This window comes from Megalobrama amblycephala, linkage group LG13, assembly GCF_018812025.1.
Source record: "Megalobrama amblycephala isolate DHTTF-2021 linkage group LG13, ASM1881202v1, whole genome shotgun sequence".
NCBI lineage: Eukaryota > Metazoa > Chordata > Actinopteri > Cypriniformes > Xenocyprididae > Megalobrama > Megalobrama amblycephala.
The window spans coordinates 10369715-10391584 of NC_063056.1; the positions used below are offsets into that span (position 1 = coordinate 10369715).

At 36.7% G+C, this 21870-nt stretch overlaps 1 protein-coding gene across 1 annotated transcript in view; it reads left to right on the top strand.

Moving 5' to 3' along the window:
- The window catches only part of LOC125242848 (lysophosphatidylcholine acyltransferase 1), a 52712-nt gene that overhangs the window by 15250 nt on the left and 15592 nt on the right, over positions 1 to 21870 (top strand). The window contains exons 2-4 of the mRNA XM_048151842.1: positions 10221 to 10360; positions 17601 to 17815; positions 20683 to 20795. Of these exons, the coding sequence (XP_048007799.1) occupies positions 10221 to 10360; positions 17601 to 17815; positions 20683 to 20795 (468 nt within the window). The remainder of the gene's footprint in view (positions 1 to 10220; positions 10361 to 17600; positions 17816 to 20682; positions 20796 to 21870) is intronic.

The following is a 21870-nucleotide window of genomic DNA, read 5'->3' on the forward strand; positions in this document are numbered from 1 at the left end:
TCTTTTTGGAAGTTCGAAATGGCTTGCCAAAGTGAACTTTTCCCTGCAAAACACCTTCGTACTACCATTGGTCAGTGACGATAACGTAATAGGAGGTGTGCGCCGAGGCTTCGCCTTCTCTCGCGTGGGACGCGTCTTTGATTCATTTCTTGTGTTTGAGTTTGTTGAGGTAAGACCTCCGTGGGTGAAAACATGAACACATTGGATAGCTGCTTTATGGTACAAAATGAAGTTGTGCTTGTAAAAAAAAAAATGAGGCACTGACACTGTTTTTCATGTTTGATACTGTAAGCTGCTTGATTTTAAGCAATCTATAGACCCCTTAAAAGTTTGTAAACATTGCAACGTTTCCTGGTGGGCGGGGCTTAGCCGGAGGCAAAAAGAGACGCTGATATGAAGTGTGCACTGCAAACACGAGTATTATTTATGATCGTCTCCGTCCAGTCTGTACGCCGTATTGCATTCAACCACAATTATCTTTTTGATTTCTGTGAAGGAATGTCTGTCGGGATGTGGTAAAACATTACTTTAGAACCAAAAGTCCTGTTCCTTCTATTCTGGCAGCCAAAAACACAACAAGACAACATTTTAAAGTCAAAACCTCAAACTTTTAGCGCGCCTGCTATGAGTTCTTATTTATGTTTTGCCTCCAGCTAGAGCGGTGATGTCACAGTGACGTAGGCGATTAAGGGGTCTATTGAATAAAGTGCTATATGAAGATGTGACGTGACTTGAGTGTTAATTTGCAGAGCTCGTGCTAACATACCCATATTGTTATATTCAGACGCTTTTCTTATGCTTTCTATAATAAATGCTTGCCGTTTTCTCATTTTTGTTGTGTTTATTTTGTTACTGAGAAGAAAATGCATGGCACATATTTACATATTCATATAACCGTCGCTCTCTGCAGTGTGGGCGGCGTCAGGTGTTCGATTACAATATATCGCTGGTCACGCATTTCGAACTTCGTTTTACCCCTAAACGAAGAATGACAAAGAACTTCGTTTGAAGTGTACCGGAGCCTTGACTGCACCGATCCATTAACTCATGCCTTGTCTTTCTCAACTGTACCTTCACTTAAGACATAAATGGCTCTGTTTACTTGCAAATATGTGGTCACTTTGGCACATAGGTATGTGTATTTAACCGTTCAATCCCAATTAGGCATCAAAAAGCACTCAGTTCAGTCCTCACGCGCTCTATGAGCAGCGGCTTCATGTCGCACGTCTCTTCAGGATATGTTCCACTTATAACTCTTTTAACATCAAGCACGTCCCGCTCTTTATATTCTCATTCATGCATTTCATCAGTCTGAAGTGTCAATAGTGCATTATATTTACATACTACGATATATACGATATAGCAAAATCTCTAACGATAGACATTTTATTTTGTGGTAACGATATATATCATCATATCGCACAGCCCTATTAGCACATGCTGGTGTGCTGTTGCTAACTAACACTTAACTGTAAATATTAGGTGTTAGTTTATTCAATATTTCAATTAAATTGTAATTAGTGAGTTTGTGTAGTACAAAATACGCAGTTCTACTATGATAATCTTTGAGTTTACTCAAATGTTTTGAGTATTCTGAACTCATCCGGTTTTACAACCACTGCATCAGAATAATTGAAAAATGAGAAACATTACGTATGGTAAATAATAGTTTTAAGTACAGTGGACTTAAACATTAAATAAAATTTCAGTTCGACTTAATTATTTATCATTATTATTATATATTAATTTTTTTTTAGGTAATTGATGTCTACAATAGAGTATTCTAAACTTATCAGGTTTTACAGTGTATACATGACATCTGCGCTCTGGGTCAGCAGCAGTGCAAACGCAGATTTGAACGTTGCGCTTTGATCGTACTTGTAAAAGGTTTAATAGACGTAGCCGATTCGTTGTAATTTAGGAATAAGATTGTATGTGTGTTTGAATTAGGATTGCAATCTTTTTTTTAATGATTAGTAGTGCAGCTCTAGTTTCCACTGTCTTTTTGGTGTTCAGCTGCAGGTTGTTGACTCCACACCATGACACCAGATGGTTCTTCATGTAAATATGTGGATCCATCGCAGTTTGAGGTGGCTTCAGCACAGGTGGTGTCACCTGCAGGCTTGACAGGTTTGACAGACTCACTGAGTGATGAGCGTGAACCGAGCAGGAGGAAGGAATCCCAGCACTGTGTGACGTTGTGGAGGAAATGAATCATGGATTTCAGATGATGCAGAATGAGTCTTCACTTCAATACAATTACAAGGTCACAAGTCTGTAATCATTCAAGTAAAAGATTTTGGCTTTCTTGGGGACAAGGTTAATAAGGCAGTGGTCACCCTAGTATGTGTCTTTAAAGGGACAGTTCACCCAAAAGTGACATTTATTTACTGTCATCATTTACTCACTCTGATGTTGTTCCAAACCTGTGTGAACTACTTTTTTTCTGTGGGGCACAAGAAGATATTTTGAAAATCAGTTGTGTCCAAACAATATTGGCGTTTCATTATAGGGAAAAAGACTTTCCCAAAATATCATCTGATACCATTATTGTACTACAAGAGTACTTTTTATAAAGATTTAAAGGATTAATTCACATTTAAATGAAAATTACCCCATGATCCAGCCGTCCTGACTTTGACAAATTCAATCAGAGTTATATTAATAATCACCCTGATGCTCCCAAGCTTTATAATGGCAGGGCACAGAAACCACCTGTTTGAAGCTCAACAAAGTGCATCCATCTATCATAAACATACTCCACACGGCTCCAGGGTGTTAATAAAGGCCTTCTGAAGCACAGCAATGTGTTTGTGTAAGAAAAATATTTAACAAGTTATAAAGTAAAATATCTAGCTTCCGCTAGACTGCCTTCCGTATTCAACTTACGAAGAAAGTGTATTGCCTCTTGCAGTTCAAAACACTTACGCTACGTCCTACGCCTTCCCTATTCAACTTACGAAAAAAGTATAACTGACGGGAGGTAACTGAAAAGGAACGTAACTGTACCACTGCATTAACCTGTGTTCTGTTTATTGTACTGTGCATGTGTGATATGTGACAGTTGTCCTTACTTAAGTGAATCCAGACAGAGTGAGCGTTTCGTGGTGGGGAGGAGGAAATGTCGCAAACTCTGAATCTTTCTTGAACCAAGAAATGGTAAAAACATGTTTTCTCATCTCGTGCAGCTGATGTAGAAGTGGTACAGTCGAAATGCTGCTTATTTGCTTAACATCACATCCCACACAACAAATGATTATTTTAATTTCTGTTAGACCTTCCTGAAAAACCTGAAAATCAGTTTATTTAATCTTTGCTGTTTTAAATTTATTAGTTTGATAGTAGTCAAATTGTACCGTACCGAAACTGTGATCCTAAAACAGTGAAACAAACCGAACCATGAGAAAGTTGAACCATTACAGCCATTTCACACCTCAAGCATGCGTACATGTTAACAAATGAGTGCATTCACACCTGGAGCAGGAGCAATGCGCGAGCAGCAGTGAAGCAAGGCTTTCTGCACCTATTCTATTTTTGCTGCTCAATTAAAGTGAAAGCACACTTTTAATGCACAAAATTAATGATTTCACACAAAAAGTGCTCAAAATGCACAGAATAAGCGGGTCTAGTGTGTTTTAACAAGAACTGGAGTATGTCAGAAAAGAAAATGAATAATCAAAAATATTTATAGAAGATTTACCCATTTAAACTTTTTAATTATTCAGTTTGGGTGAAAGTATGGTGTAAAACATTGAGAGAACTTACTCATTGTTTTAAATGGTTCTTTTGTCTGCCTTCAAAAACAGCACATTCTATATTGAATTAAGACTGAATCAACATGGTCGAAGCTGTTTTCTTGGTTGTGTTTGTTGTTTACCATTTACATGCAAATGCTGTGCACCTCTCAATGTTAACAAAATTTCAAGACTCATTAATCTATCTAGTAGAATCTGATATGGACTGTCTCATAAATGCTGTTTCTTATGCTCCAATAGCGTTAAAAAATCTTTTGTCTTAGGTCAAATCTACTTTTAGTTGCAAATGTGAGTGAAATACTCACAACGTCGAGCCCTGGTGTTCAACAACAACGGTAATCAATGTTATATTGCTGTAATTTTCAGCTTGAGCTCTTTGATTAATCGAAGACTCTCGTTTTGTACTATATAGAAAAACAAATACGGTGAGTAAATGACATCACAAAGGAGCTCACGGCTGGTCGGCAGGTTTGTTTTTTTCTAATGTTTCCAGCATGAAGCTGGTGATATCAGCAAAACCCTTGATTCATGAGCTCTCGCCATGTATTTTTAGTGCATGTTCATACCACGCTTCTGCTCACTGATATGAGATTGGCAGCCTGTTGGTCTGTGATCAACTCAATTAAAGCGGCTCATTGGAAACCATTAACATCTTCCAGCGCTCACAGCACTAGTGCTGTTAATTGGTCACTTTGAAAGCTATCAGTGTGTAAATGCAGCCAAGTGCTGATAAGAGCAATATAAATATTGACTGGAGATATCCCATAATATCCCTCCGCTGATAAGATGTGCTTCTGTTTGATAAGGCGGTGGATCAGCCTGGTCACTTTAGGATTAAGGGCAGAATAAAGCTTTTATTTATTTGTGTTGTAATCTGTTGAACGTGTCCCATGTCACACCTGCTCATGGAAGATCTGTAAGACATCTCAATGTCTCAGTCTTATCTTGGCACCTAACCTGCTTCCAGACAGGATGTATTTTATCAGGTGAACTAAATATATCGACCATACCAAATATTATGGTTCACTGATGTCAATTTGCCAAAAGCCTTCTCTGTGGAAAATACAAACCCGATTCCAAAAAAGTTGGAACACTGTACAAATTGTGAAAAAACAAAAAAAAAAAAAAAAAAAACAGAATGCAATGTTGTGTAAGTTTCAGATTTCAATATTTTATTCAGAATACAACATAGATGACATATCAAATGTTTAAACTGAGAAAATGTATCATATTAAGGGAAAAATAAGTTGATTTTTAAATTTCATGGCATCAACACATCTCAAAAAAGTTGGGACAAGGTCATGTTTACCACTGTGTGGCATCCCCTTTTCTTTTTATAACAGTCTGCAAACGTCTGGGGACTGAGGAGACAACTTGCTCAAGTTTAGGAATAGGAATGTTGTCCCATTCTTGTCTAATACAGGCTTCTAGTTGCTCAACTGTCTTAGGTCTTCTTTGTCGCATCTTCCTCTTTATGATGCACCAAATGTTTTCTATGGGTGAAAGATCTGGACTGCAGGCTGGCCATTTCAGTACCCGGATCCTCCTCCTACGCAGCCATGATGTTGTAATTGATGCAGTATGTGGTCTGGCATTGTCATGTTGGAAAATGCAAGGTCTTCCCTGAAAGAGACGACATCTGGATGGGAGCATATGTTGTTCTAGATCTTGGATATACCTTTCAGCATTGATGGTGCTTTTCCAGATGTGTAAGCTGCCCATGCCACACGCACTCATGCAACCCCATACCATCAGAGATGCAGGCTTCTGAACTGAACGCTGATAACAACTTGGGTTGTCCTTGTCCTCTTTAGTCCAGATGACATGGCGTCCCAGTTTTCCAAAAAGAACTTCAAATTTTGATTCGTCTGACCACAGAACAGTTTTGCACTTTGCCACAGTCCATTTTAAATGAGCCTTGTCCCAGAGAAAACGCCTGCGCTTCTGGATCATGTTTAGATATGGCTTCTTTTTTGACCTATAGAGTTTTAACTGGCAACGGCGAATGGCACGGTGGATTGTGTTCACCGACAATGTTTTCTGGAAGTATTCCTGAGCCCATGTTGTGATTTCCATTTTTCCATTACAGTAGCATTCCTGTATGTGATGCAGTGCCGTCTAAGGGCCCGAAGATCACGGGCATCCAGTATGGTTTTCCGGCCTTGACCCTTACGCACAGAGATTGTTCCAGATTCTCTGAATCTTTGGATGATATTATGCACTGTAGATGATGATAACTTCAAACTCTTTGCAATTTTTCTCTGAGAAACTCCTTTCTGATATTGCTCCACTATTTTTCGCCGCAGCATTGGGGGAATTGGTGATCCTCTGCCCATCTTGACTTCTGAGAGACACTGCCACTCTGAGAGGCTCTTTTTATACCCAATCATGTTGCAAATAAGTTGCAAATTGTTCCTCCAGCTGTTCCTTATATGTACATTTAACTTTTCCGGCCTCTTATTGCTACCTGTCCCAGCTTTTTTGGAATGTGTAGCTCTCATGAAATCCAAAATGAGCCAATATTTGGCATGACATTTCAAAATGTCGCACTTTCAACATTTGATATATCATCTATATTCTATCGTGAATAAAATATGTTTATGAGATTTGTAAATTATTGCATTCCTTTTTTATTCACAATTTGTACAGTGTCCCAACTTTTTTGGAATCGGGTTTGTACATGAGTAGCACTTGCAAATGTTTTTGTCAGTCAGTTAAAGGATTAGTTTACTTCAGAATGAAAATTTCCTGATAATTTACTCATCCACATGTCATCCAAGATGTTTGTCTTTCTTCAGTTGAAAAGAAATTATGGTTTTTGAGGAAAACATTTCAGGATTTTTCTCTATATAGTGGACTTCAACAGCTACCAACGGGTTGAAGGTCCAAATTGTAGTTTAAATGCAGCTTCAAAGGGCTCTACACAATCCAGCCAAGGAATAAGGGTCTTATCTAGCGAAGCGATCAGTCATTTTCTAAAAAAAAAAAAAAAACATATATTTATATAACATTTATATTCTTTTTAACCACAAATGCTCGTCTTGCTTTGCGATGCACCACGCATTACGTTATCACGTTGGAAAGGTCACACGAGATGTAGGTGGAAGTACTGCGGTAGGGTGAAAAACTCCACCTCATTTTCTCTAACTTCAAAATCGTCTGGCATTGTTTTACCTTTTTTTTGTAAAGGCCATTTGACTAAGTCTTTGCACGTTCACTTTGTAAACACTTGCTTCAGTTTGTGCTGTTGTCGATAAACTCAAGGAGTATATAAGAAAGAAAGTATATAAGAAACTGAATGCGCATCTGTACACTGTATCCACTGTAGACAGCATCAGTGATTGTAATGGGTTCTAGGGATGCACCAAAATGGAAATTCTGGGCCAAAACTGAAAATTCATGTTGCTCTTGGCCAGATAAATCCATTTCAGCCACTGATTTTGGCCTTCCAAAACCATTTTGGCCCCAAACCGAAATTAGCTGTCTTGGCCGAACGTTTTTGGTAGTCGAAATTGCATTGCATTTCTAATTGGTTCTCTTTGCTGTTGACACGACGGACACTCGCATTCAGTCTAGGCAAAAGACAGCCATTTAGCGGCAGTGGGCGGGGCCTATGGTGAAATGATGTATAACTACGCGTAGGGCTGCATGACTAATTGTATTTTAATCACAAAAACGATATCTGCTTCTCTCGATTATTTAAAAAAAAAAATAAATGTGGCGATATGGCCCGCTTGTTATTTATCCTGAAAACACTTTTTTTTTAAATTTGACATTTGTGTTTTCTTAAATCCCCAAACAGATCTTTTCTCTTAAAAGGATAAATTTTCTGCCCACTGTTTTACTCAATGCAATCTGGCAACTCTGCACATGTGTTCTCTCTACACTGCGGAAGCACTGATGATTTGAAAACAAACATTCACTGAGTTTAGTGATCTACACAGTGATATCCTGCTTACATTAAATCATCATACAAGCCACTTGTGCTGTTTGTGTGACTAAATCTGCCTCCAAACCTTCAGTGATGAATTGAATTAAATCAAAACATTGATCTCCAACTTATTGTTTGCGATTATGTTTTTATTGTCACTATGTGACAAAGACCTAATATGTCAAAAGATCCAGGCAAATTTGATTTCTCATGTCATTCAGAACAGAACAATTATGGAAAAATAAAGGCTGCTATATAAACGTCAAGCCAAAACAAATTCCTTTAAAGTGAAAGCAAAACCGAAACCGGCATTGGGCTCACATAGGCCGTTTCTCAAAACCAAGTTCGCAAACTTCGGACTCACGTCCTTGGTAGTTGGGACTTGGCAAGTTCGACTCAGGAGAACAAACTCCAGTGGACGGGAGAACACAAGTCCTGTGATTCTGCAAATGGAACAGCAGCGTTCTTGATAACGTCACTCAGCTCGCTCTGGCTTCGGTTATCTCTTTAATATATGTTTTAGCCAACAATAAAACGAAATATGTTATAAAACACTCTGCCTCTTTTCGTTTTATTTAAAAAACAAACAAAAACATATTAATAGTCTCAGGCAACGAGTGATTAATTATCTGCAATGTCTGCTTATATGTATAACAAAACGAAATATTAAACAACCCTGCCTCAAAATACCTAAATATTAAATGTAATATTATTTGTGCATACTCTGATTATCTTCACTGAAATTAAATGAAATAGGATATAACAAAACAAAACCATTTGTTTTATGTCAGTTTCAATGATCAATAATACCCATTATAAAAGGTAAGAATATACAATAAGAAATAAAGCAAACAATTCAGTCAAGCGTACAAAATCAGCGCTTTACTAGGATACAAAAGTTAAATAGCCATATAAAGTTATGAAACGTCACGTTGCCCTCAGCCAAAACGGAGCCAGCGGCAAACGTCAGAAGGACTAGCCGAGGTAAGGCTGCTCTCGGCTGGGTACATGAGCGCTGAGCGTCCGGTGATCGCCTGGATCTCACAACTCCGACAACGTCAGATCAAATTGTCAGAAAGGCGCTATCTTTATCAATAAACCACAAATTTGAGCTTTAAACCTGCACATTTTCGCCTAAAAAACTCTTAAAACTACATATCATGACATAATAACAGTAATATGTTTAAATTATGCGGGTTTTCTCCTTTTCTATTGACGCTTGCTGGTTAGTGCGAGATGCATTCTGGGATACCTGGCTCTCTCAAGTCTGCACAAGTCACCTCTCGATGCATCCTCGATAAAAGGGGCGGATCAAGAACACATCCGGGGATTTGAACTGAACTTGGCTAGATGTGAACTTTGAATTGGAACAGTACTTGGACAGCGACTGATGACGTTTCACAAGTCCACAAGAACAAAAGTACAGACAAGTACGCATATTGAGAAACGGCCATAGCCTACCTCTCTCTTTCAGCATGAATCCAAATTTTTCCATACCCGCAATGTATTTTTATGCTAAACTATTACTTATGTAAAATATAGGCTTTATACTTCACTGGCATTCCAATATCCATGTAAAACATCATCTTTCAAATGTGCTTGGCATAACACCACAGTGAGGTGGTGCTCACACTGAACGGCACAGATTGTACCTATTTCAATTGAGCAGTGTATTTTACTTTGATAATGAACAGATGTCAAGTTAGCAACGCTAGAACTGATATGTAGAACTGTTCTGTTGTTTATGCTGCTGTTTGTGCTTGTAAAACTAATCCCCTGGAAAACACATTGGTATTTTTAATGGGTCACAAACACTTATCCATTCTATTTTAATTTAATTCTAATTTAACATAATCTTGTCGGTTATCGGTTAATGATAACTCAATGAGCATTGGTTGTTGGTTTAGATAAAAAAAAAAAACACGAAATGAACATCCCTAGTCTGATGGTAACTCACCAAGTACCTGCTCTCGTTTCACACTTTTGAACTCTGAAAGTTCAAAATGTTTTCATAGTATAATGTATTGAAGCCCTTTTCTGCCACATAGGGGAAAAAAAAACAAAAACATGCTTTTGTAAACCTTAAATATCACAAGGCGAATTTGACATACTAAGTCATAATTTCGAGATTAAAAGTTGGAATTTTGACTTTAAGATTAAATTACAAAAAAAAAGTTGAAATTTACATTAATAACTCAATTGACAGAAAATCATAATTATGACTTACTATGTCATAATTTCGACATTATCATATTTTTGAGTTTGTCATAATTGACATCAAAAATTTTGACTCATTGACTTAATTTTGAGTTTTGTCAGTTTTGACATATTTCTGACTATCATTTTGACATATGTCATAATTATGATTTACCAAAACATGTTTTTTTTTTTCTTATATGGTGGAAATGGGCTTCCATGAACTGAAGATGTGACCCCTCATGAGCCTTTAACAGGCAATGTGAACTATTACTCAGCTGTTTAGAAATGGTTCCTTTTAAAAGGTTTGTTTTGTGTGTGTGCCATTTTCTCTTCAGATCGGTTTGATGACTGTGACTCTCTTCCCAATCCGGCTCTTCATAGCTGCGTTCATGATGCTGTTGGCCTGGCCGTTTGCCTTCATCGCATCCGTGGGCCGCTCCGAGGCAGTTGTGGAGCCGCAGTGCTTATGGAGAAAGTAAAGACCTCCTCTCCTTTATTTCAAAACACAGATATACACTACAGCGAGAACAACTGAAGACAAACAACTATAGCATTTGCATAGTCATTACTAATTCAGAATTGAAAACACGCTCTTTGTATCTTTTTTTTTTCTTGAATATTGCTGTAGTGTTTATGATTTGTTTGTGGTGAGATGAATTTGACTTCAGATCCTCTATTTCATAAATCAGGAAGTTGAGAGAACTGATGTTCAATACACAAGTGTTGCATGAGACCAGCACAGCACAATTGCAGCGAAGCAGCTTCTCTGTTTCTGCACCACCGGATACAAATGCAAAAAAAAGTGTTCAAATCGGTATAATGCACGTCTGCTTTAATAATTAATATTACACTATATTGTTTAAAAGTTTGGGCTTGGTAAGATTTTTTAATGTTTTTCAAATTAGTGTCTCATGCTCACCAAGGCTGCATTTATTTAATCAAATATACAGTGACAACAGTAATATTGTGAAATATTATTACAATTTAAAATAATTGTGCAAATATATTTAAAAATTGTCATGATCCTTCAGAAATCATTCTAATATGCTGCTCTAATTCTAATCATTCTAATTTGCTGCTCAAGAAACATTTATTATTATTTTTATTATTAATGTTTTAAAAAAGTTGTGCTACTTCACATTTCTTCTAGAACCTATGATACATTTTATTTTTTCAGGATTATTTGTTGAATAGAAATTTCAAAAGAACAGCATTTATTTGAAACTGAACTTTTATTCAGCAAGGATGCGCTAAATTAATCTGAAGTGACAGTAAATACATTTATAATTATTATAAATTAATTATTAATGACATTAATGCCACTTTTGATAAATGTAATGCATCCTTGCTGAATAAAAGTATTAATTTCTGCTTATTAACCTTACCAATTTACTAGCCCCAAACCTTTGAACAGTAGTGTATATTCAGCTGAGGTGTGTTTGATTCGGTGTGTAATGCAGATATGAGGCACAGTCACACAGATCTTATGTCACTGAGCCTCAATGACACACACATACACATGCTGTTGTCCTTTCAATGGCTATTTCAAGATGCCCACTGGGAAACATCCTCTTTCTGAACAGTAGATCCAATATCTAATTAAACACTCTTTTTAAAGATGCAAATTATGTCCACCAATGTTAATAACTACTAATAACCTCACATGACCTCTAATTAACGAAGTGGTTGTGTCTTATTGAGCTATGAGATGGTTAAACACCCTCCTGTGAGCAGAACCTGATTCAGTAATGCTTTCTATTGAACAGCTCCTCAGATTCGGCTCACAGGTGTTTGAGCGTGTGCTCGTCTGCACTGCAGTATAATGTTTGCTCCCCATTTAAACGTGGTATTAATATCCACGTTGAGTGATCTGAGCACTCAAACCACATTCATAGGAAGTCAGGGATGCATGTGTAGTGTACATGGTGATGCACAAGTGTTGTGTGCAAAGGCTGTGAATTAATTAAAAAAAAATAAAAACACTGCTGCATAATGCGCATTTCAGAGTAACGTGGCACTGTATTCATTTACACATGAGCAGCTCATGATACAATGTTCTGCGTCATTTACTGTGTTCTGTACATCACTCTGAATCCTTCATGCATTTATTTATTTGCCAAAACTTGCTTGATTTTTACAGTTCAATTTTATATATATATATATATATATATATATATATATATATATATATATATATATATATATATATATACGATATAACTGCATTGTTAATGTTTTTTTTTATTGTAACCTGTTATCTGTCAGTGTTCTGGTAACCCAACACAGTATGTTTTTTTTTTTTTTAATTGCCTTTTTCCCCTCACATATTTTAGTAACTTTGCCAGTGATGGGAATACGGCGTTACTTTTTTCAGTAACGAGTAATCAAACAAATTTTTCCCCCGTTACAACGGCGTTACCGTTACTAACAAAAAATGCTGTGTTACTATAATTGAGCTCACTGAAACAGTTTTCATCCGAGTAGTTCTCTCTCAGCCATGGGACCTGCAAAGGTGACTACTAGAGGTGATAGACCTGCAAAGCTTTTTGTTGTAAAGAAATAGTAGGCTACAGGTTAGTCATACACAAATATAATTTTAAACTGATAATAATGTATGATGCTCTGTGTGTGTGTGTCAGAGCATGCGAGCGGAGCGCGAGCTCAAACCAGAGTACCCTTTGTGACATTCTGGATCGAAAATATGTGAAATAATTTTTTTTTTTTTTTTTTTTTTTTTTCCCTAATCGACTAGTAGTTGTTCATTTAAGCCATTAGTTGACTAATCACATTTATATTAATTTCTTAAATACTGGAGAGAATAAACCATAATAATGATTGCCATATAGCACTCAAGCGCATGCATAAAGCTTGCCATAAAGAACTGGCAAAAGTAATGATTATGAATGTGATAAAAACAGCAAGAAGACATTTTAATTGTTTATTAATAAAGTAATGTTTTCTGAATCAGTGTTGGCTGCAAAGATGAAGTTTACATTGCTGACTCTCATCATCTCTGCCTAGACTGGAGAGAGAATGCACTTTTCATTCAGATTACATCATCAGAGAGTAGCCTATTTCTTTTAGTTTTGAATTATTTTGTTTAAAAGTAGACATTTCAAGCTTTCTATAGATATATTTCTCATGTCTGTGAGGCAAGCAGCCTATACACCTGAGTTTCAGTTCATTTAGCCTATAAGACGCGCTCCAGTTCACATGCAAGTGATTGCGCCGGCGCCTCCATGTCATGATTAAATTGTACAGTACAGAGAAATTTCATGTCGTGAGCAAGATCGGATCATCGAATCATGAGTTACGAGTCGGATCAAGCATAATTTATTTTTAGACTTATATTTAATATTGGGGGCATCCAAGTTATTTGACATTTGACATTGATTTTTTTTTTTTTTTTTTTTTTTAAGTAACACAATAGTTACTTTCCCTGGTAATTAGTTACTTTTATAATGATGTAACTCAGTTACTATTTGTGAGAAGTAACTAGTAACTATAACTAATTACTTTTTTAAAGTAACGTGCCCAACACTGGTCATTGCATTAACATGGAAATGGTACTTCAAAAACTTTTAGCAGGCTAAATTTTTATATCAACTCCAAATTTGGAACACAACTTGATTATACATATGGCTTTGATTTTAAGAAGTTTTAGAATTAAAAAAAAAAAGTGTAGTTCAGTACATTTATTTGTAAACTACTATAACACTTTTATCTGAAGTGCTTTCACTTCTGCAAAAGTTTGCTGAGTGTCTTTAAAAAGAGACCAACATTAGGTCTGTATTCCAAAACATTCATGAACTACAATTATTAAAGCTCAAAACTCAACAAAATGGGGGTGACAGTTAACAGGTTAATATTTTTATCTAATAATACAGTTAGGTCCATATATATTTGGACACAGGCACAATTTTCATTCTTTTGGCTCTGTATGCCACCAGAATAAAATGAAAATCAAAAAACCAAAATGCATTTGAAGGGCAGACTTTCAGCTTTAATTCAAAGGGTTGAAAAAAAATATCAAGTTAAAGGTTCAGGAACTGCAATCATTTTTATGCACAGTCCCCCCATTTTCAGGGGCTCAAATGTAATTGGACAAATGAATATAATCTTAAATAAAATGTTCATTTTTAATATTTTGTTGAAAATCCTTTGCAGGCAATGACTGCCTGAAGTCTGGAGCCCATGGACATCACCAGAGACTGGGTTTCCTCCTTTCTGATGCTTTGCCAGGCCTTAACTGCAGCTGTCTTCAGTTGTTGTTTGTTTGCGGGTCTTTCTGCCTTTAGTTTTGCCTTCAGCAAGTGAAATGCATGTTCAATTGGGTTGAGATCAGGTGATTGACTCGGCCATTGCAGAATATTCCATTTCTTTTCCTTAAAAAACTCCTGGGTTGCTTTTGCAGTGTGTTTTGGATCATTGTCCATCTGTACTGTGAAATGCCGTCCAATCAACTTTGCTGCATTTGGCTTAATCTGGGCAGACAGTATATCTCTATACACTTTAGAATTCATCCGGCTGCTTCTGTCTTCTGTCACGTCATCAATAAACACCAGTGACCCAGTGCCACTGGAAGCCATGCATGCCCATGCCATTACACTGCCTCCACCATGTTTTACAGATGACGTTGTATGCTTTGGATCATGAGCTGTTCCAAGCCTTCTCCATACTTTTCTCTTCCCGTCATTCTGGTACAGGTTGATCTTAGTTTCATCCGTCCAAAGAATGCTTTTCCAGAACTGGTCAGGCTTTTTTAGATGTTTTTTGGCAAAGTCTAATCTGGCCTTTCTATTCTTGAGGCTTATGAATGGTTTGCACCTTGTGGTGAACCCTCTGTATTTGCTCTCGTGAAGTCTTCTCTTGATTGTAGACTTTGACAATGACACGCCTACCTCCTGGAGAGTGTCCTTCACTTGGCTGGATGTTGTGAATGGGTTTTTCTTTACCATGGAGAGGATCCTGCGATCATCTACTACTGTTGTCTTCCGTGGACGGCCAGGCCTTTTTATGTTGCTGAGCTCACCATTGCATTCTTTTTTTCTCAGAATGTACCAAACTGTGGATCTGGCCACTCCTAATGTTCCTGCTATCTCTCTGATGGATTTGTTTTGTTTTTGAAGCCTAATGATGGCCTGCTTGACTTGCATGGAGAGCTCTTTTGAACGCATGATGTAGATTCACAGCAACAGATTCCAAATGCAAATACCACACTTAGAATCAACTCCAGACCTTTTACCTGCTTAATTGATGAAGAAATAATGAAGGAATAGCCTACACCTGTCCATGAAACAGCTTTTGATTCAATTGTCCAATTACATTTGAGCCCCTGAAAATGGGGGGACTGTGCATAAAAATGATCGTAGTTCCTGAACCTTTTACTTGATTTTTTTTTTTTTTTCAACCCCTTGAATTAAAGCTGAAAGTCTTGGTCTTGCATCTTGGTTTTTTTGATTTTCATTGTATTTTGTTGGCACACAGAGCCAAAAGTATGAAAATTGTGCCTGTGTCCAAATATATATGGACCTAACTGTATGTAGCCCCTCCAGTTCGCACCTGCCCACTCCAAGCGGGACACGAACCCGGGCCCGTTCGCATTGGAGTCAGATGCTCTAACAAGGAGGCTAAAGGCTGCAACCTCTAGCGTCAGTCGTTAGATCATCTCTTGAGATCAGGGGAGTGAGGTTTACATGCACAGCTCTTACTAGCCTATGTCTGTTACAAATAGCCACAACAAAAATCATAATAATTGGTCAAATGGGTCAAAAACAGTGGGGATGTGTCCTATGAACTACTCGAGTCATCTGGTCAAAACATTTTTTTCATATCATAACGGTACACAGAATGACGGTTCGGTACATACCTCCATTTTGTGGTCAAAGGAAAAAGCAACAAATCCCCAATGCTAGGTTTCTTTTCATTTATTTTGAACAAACAGTAGTGCATATTATAGTTTGTTCCACCAAGCGGCATTTAGTCCCTCTGAGGTAGTTAGTACAGTACAGCCTCCTTTAATGTATTAAACACTAAGCAGTAAGTAGAATGCACACTTGCATAGGTTTTTTTTGTAGGGCTGATGGAAAAACAAAAAAAGGATTAGGTCACAATCAGCTATAAAGCTGCAAATCTCTTGTATTATAAAAGTACAAAATAAGTAGAATGATGACTAATAAAACTTGTGCAGAGATTAGTTTTTGCTGAACACACAACATAAATTGGCACAATGCCAATGATTTTGTCTCATAACAGCGGAAACAACTTAAATGTAAAGGTCATACAGATAAGAGTAAGACCAGAGGTGGGTAGAGTATCCAAAAACTGTACTCAAGTAAAAGTACTTGTAGAAATATTTACTCAAAGTAAAAGTTAAATTAATCTTAATAGTTACTTGAGTAAGAGTAAAAAAGTATCTAGTAGTTAGGCACCAAGACTGCATTTAATGCAGAGTACAGTAAAAAGTAAAAACAGCACAGTAAAAGCAGTAATATTGTGAAATATTATTACAATTTAAAATAACTGTTTTCTATTTTAAAATATTTTAAAATGTAATTTATTTTTGTGTTTGCAAAGCTGAATTTTGAGCATCATTACTCCAGATCATGTGACACTAGACATTCTAATATGATGATTTGCTGCTCAAGAAACATTTGTGTACAATTGTACACAATGTTTGTGTAAAAAATTTTATTTAATTTTTTTTCAGGATTCTTTGATGAATGGAAAGTTCAAAAGAACAGTGTTTATTTGAAATATCATCTTTTGTAATATTATAAATGTCTTTACTGTCACTTGATCGATTTAATGCATCCTTGCTGAATAAAAGTATTAATTTCTTTTAAAATAAAAATAAAAATTCTTACTGACCCCAAACTTTTGAACGGTAGTGTATGATGTTACAAAAGCTTTTTATTTCAGATAAATGCTGTTCTTTTGAACTTTCTATTCATCAAGGAATCCTTAAACTGTTTTTAACATTGATAATAATCAGAAATGTTTCTTGAGCAGGAAATCATCATATTAGAATGATTTCTGAAGGATCATGTGACACTGAAGACTGGAGTAATGATGCTGAAAATTCGGCTTTACCATCACAGGAATAAATTACTTTGTAAAATATATTCAAATAGAAAATGGTTATTTTAAATTGTAATAATATTTCACAATATTATTGTTTTTACTGTATTTTTAATTAAATAAATGCAGCATTGGTGAGCAGAAGAAACTTCTTTTAAAAACATTAAAAATCTTAGCCTACCCATCCCAAAATTATGAGCGGTGTATGTAGGCTATGTAGCCTATACAACAATACAATAGCATGTTATTAAGATAGATATTTAAAATTATTATTATCATAATTAGATATCTTTGCAGCAAACACAGAAGATTGGATTGGAGTGTGGATAACCTGTGACTGACTATTGTATTCATCGTCTGACTGTATGCACCGAATCATGACATCCGTACCCTATAGGGTGTAATGATACATAAATTCGTTCCGAACCATCACGATTAGAGAAAAAATAAATGTTACAATGTCAGTTTTTTCCAGTGTTGTGCAGCCCTAGCATACATAACAGCAGTTCACATACAGCTCATTGGTGTTTAGACAAAACTTGCTCTAATGAAACGAATCCACCTTCATGTTCCCAAACCTTTCGTCTAAATGACTCTGCATGTGGTCTGATCTCAGACTCGCTCTTCTTCTGTAGGGTGGTGGACGTGGTGCTGAAGACCATCATGCGGGTCATGTGGTTTGCGGGCGGCTTCCACTGGATCAGAATTAAAGGCAGAAGGGCTCTGCCTGCCGAAGCGTCCATCCTCACCCTCGGCCCTCACTCGTCCTATTTCGACGCTATTCCCGTCACCATGACCATGGCGTCGATTGTGATGAAAGCGGAGAGCAAAGACATTCCTGTGTGGGGAAGTAAGTGTGCACAAATTATTAAAAGGCAGCAAAACAAATCTGGACAGGAACACTTTTCTCATACATTCAGCCTGTTCTCATTATCATTGTATTATCATAACAACAGTTTGACTTGTCATGTTGCCTAGGCGATATATACAGTCGATCACTAATATAAATATAAAATAATTAGTTTATACAGTTAATGTTGCTATACTGAGGGGACCTTAGAGACGAGCAACAACAAATAGAAGAAGAATTGAGGTGACATCGAGGGATTGCATGTGAAATGAAAAAGTGCAGGCTGCATGATCATAGATACACAGGTGTCTTTCTCTTCGCAAATGCATCCAGTTACCTTTAAAGAAAGGGACTTTAAAGAATACAGTTAGGCTTTATTTGTTTTGCTAAAACGGTGGTGCTGGATACAGTTTTAGTTTGTATTAGTCTGGTCGACAACATGAACTCGTTTCATTTCATTTAGACATAAAAACCAGGGGCGTTTCCTCCGAGGAGGCAAGGGATGCAGTGCCTCCTCAGAAAATTGGATGAGAAAATAATCCATATTACAAAAATTTGCACCCTAAAGTATGCGGTGGGTTTGGTGGAGGTAAATTGAGAATGAATGGAGGAAAGTCACATGAGATGGGGCCATGTCTCCATTATGCTATGATTGTACATGATTGGTTCGTGGGATAAATCCCACCTCTTGTTTTCGTGCATGTTCCACATTCATGAATTGGATTGAATAAACAAAAGTATGCCATTAATTATTTTGAAATGAATGTAAAATGCTTAAAAACACTAACTTGATGAGATTTATACTTGATTTTAAATAGAACATTAAAGGGTTAGTTCACCCATAAATGAAAATTCTGTCATTTATTATTCACTTTCATGCCGTTCCACACCTATAAGACCTTCGTTAATCTTCGGAACGCAAATTAAGATATTTTTGTTGAAATCCGATGGCTCCGTGAGGCCTGCATATAGGGAGCGATGATATTTCCTCTCTCAAGAACTATAAAGGTTCTAAAAACATATTTAAATCAGTTCATGTGAGTACAGTGGTTCAATATTAATATTATAAAGTGATGAGAATATTTTTGGTGCGCCAAAAAAAGTGAAATAACGACTTGTATAGTGATGGCCGATTTCAAAACACTGCCTCAGGAAGCTTCGGAGCATTATAAGTCAGCGTGTCGAATCAGCGGTTCGGAGCCCCAAAGTCACATGATTTCAGCAGTTTGGCGGTTTGACACGCGATCCGAATCATGATTCGACACAGAAGAATCATAACACTCTGAAGTTTCCTGAAGCAGTGTTTTGAAATCGGCCATCACTAAAGAAGTCATTATTTTTTTTTTTTTTTTTTTTTTTTGGCACACCAACAATATTCTTGTCGCTTTATAATAATATTGAACCACTGTACTCACATGAACTGATTTAAATATGATTTTAGTACCTTTATGGATCTTGAGAGAGGAAATGTCATTGCTGGCTATGGAGGCCTCACTGAGCCACCGGATTTCAACAAAAATATCTTAATTTGTGTTCCGAAGATTAACAAAGGTCTTACGGGTGTGGAACGGCATGAGGGTGAGTAATAAGTAACATTATTTTAATTTTTGGGTGAACTAACCCTTTAATTACATTGTTAATGTAAAAATACTAAATAGTATTGTATGTTTATTTAAACAGGAAAATCTGACATTAAGTGTAACTGGGACATGAATTTTCATTTGATTTATAAAAAAAAAAAAAAAAAGAATTTCAGAACACCACAAAAAGTAAGTAAATAAATAAATAAATAAATAAATAAATAAAACTACAACATTTAGAAAGGTTAGTCACATTTAAACATGATACAGGCATCATTTTTGTGTGCTGATAGTCTATATGATGCACCTTTGAGAGCATGTGCGGACTGTGCAATTTGTGGCCAGGCAATTAGATGAAGCTGGTTAGTGCATGCTAATTTTGGTGTAGGCGTTAAGTCCCTGATCAGCCAGGCAACTCTGAGCCACATGCTGCTTAATCCCTGGATAGTGCAGATCTTCGTCCATATCTGCTCTCCCACTCAGCAGTGATCTCAATCATCATCAGCAGCCCTTCCTCCAATACACCTCTAGAGCTGATGATGAGCAGCTCACGCTCCCATTCCCTGCAGCGCTGCTGTAGACTGATGTTCCATGTGACGCGGTCTGGAGGATGATGAGTTTCAGCAGCAGCTGTAGGGAAGTGAAAGCGGAAGCTGTGAGTGTGGCACTGTGACGTCTCAACATAACTCAACAGAGAGAAGCCAAGAAAAGCTTAAAATAATAAAACAAATTTCATGAATTTATTTACACATTTCATTGTTAATAAAATCTGTTGGACATGAACATGATGGTTAAGCATATGTAATTCCACACAGCTTGATGTGAAAACATTTAATTTCCATCCTACATAAATGTATTTTATTAATTAGAAGATCATTCTGTCATTGTTTACACATGAAGATAATCATAACAGCCCTAAAAACATATTTTTCTTTATGCAAAATATAAAACTATAAATCTTTCGGTTTGGAAAATGACCAAGCATTTTCTGAGATTTACCCTGTAATGGGTGAATGTCACAGCAAATGTTTTCTAAATTATTAGGCTCAGTCTTCACCGTTTTGATGAGATTCACCCAATAGCGTTTCGTTTCACACTGTCCTCAATGTGTCATTGAATCAGCTCCTGCAATCAAACAGCTCATTAAGGTCTCGAGAGTAAAAATAGCTCCTCACCTTTAAAAAAAACCCTTTGTACAGCCATCACACCAGGACATGAGTTTTTACAGCATTGTGTGACCTTCTGAACATCCGCATGTGAACCATGTGATCATATCTCTACCTCCAGCTCTGATCAAATACATCCGGCCTGTGTTTGTGTCACGGTCGGATCAGGACTCCAGACGGAAGACGGTGGAAGAGATCAAGAGAAGAGCTCATTCAGGAGGAGAGTGGCCTCAGGTACGACCACCGACTCTCATTCAGCCTGATTCGGTACAATATTTCCCAAAGAAAGTCAGTAAGACTGTGAAAGGCTCATTCCTCTTTTGAAGAACATTCTGAAATCATTAAATGAATGTGCTTGAAATTTGAGGAAGTATTTCTATAAACATAAATCAGACTTCCAGATATCTGCTCAGGTCAAACTTTAACATTATTAAATATAACCAACCATAACTGAAATTCATCTTTTTAAATGATGATTTTGTCATTTGGACACATAAGATAGATGTTATAGACACAAACCAACTAAGACAACAGAATTCATCAGATTGATTGATAATACTTACTGATGCTTCTGATCTTGATTTCCCTCTGAAATCATGTCACTTCCTGCAGGATGATGTCATTAAGGAACAATCTTTTGTTAAATGCATTTTACAAAAGACTAACATGATGTAAAGTGATATTGAGGACAGAGGGAAGACCCGTGGGATGACATATGGCTTTAATTAATTAGTTTGCATTTCTTTTTAATTTTATATATATTTACTTCTATGATATATATATATATATATATATATATATATATATATATATATATATATATATATATATATATATATATATATATATATATATATATATATATATATATATATATATATCCCATATTTTTCCCGATGTGATCTGTCAGCTCCAGTCCACTAATTTGGAGCAGTTAAGGCCCGGGTATACTTCATTTCCCACGTTCCCCTCCATCTCGCTCACTGTTAAGATACTCTTTTGCCCCCTGAGCGCGCAAGCCTTTGAAAGATAATCCTTTGCCCATGAGTGCGGAAAGACGCGTATCATAGCACATCACTGCATAACTGATGCGCTGCGAGGACAATCAAATATTAGTTAGATAGCTTACTCCTCATTCAAAGAACAACTTGTTTAACATGAAATACTTCTCGATTCACGAAAAAAAATAAAAAAATCTCACTATGGCCTACAAGAGAAATATTAAGAAAATAAATTTGATTCATCTCTCATTGTCTCTAAGAGAATGTGCGCCGTTATTGCAGTGTCGGATGCTTAAAGCTCAGTCCGT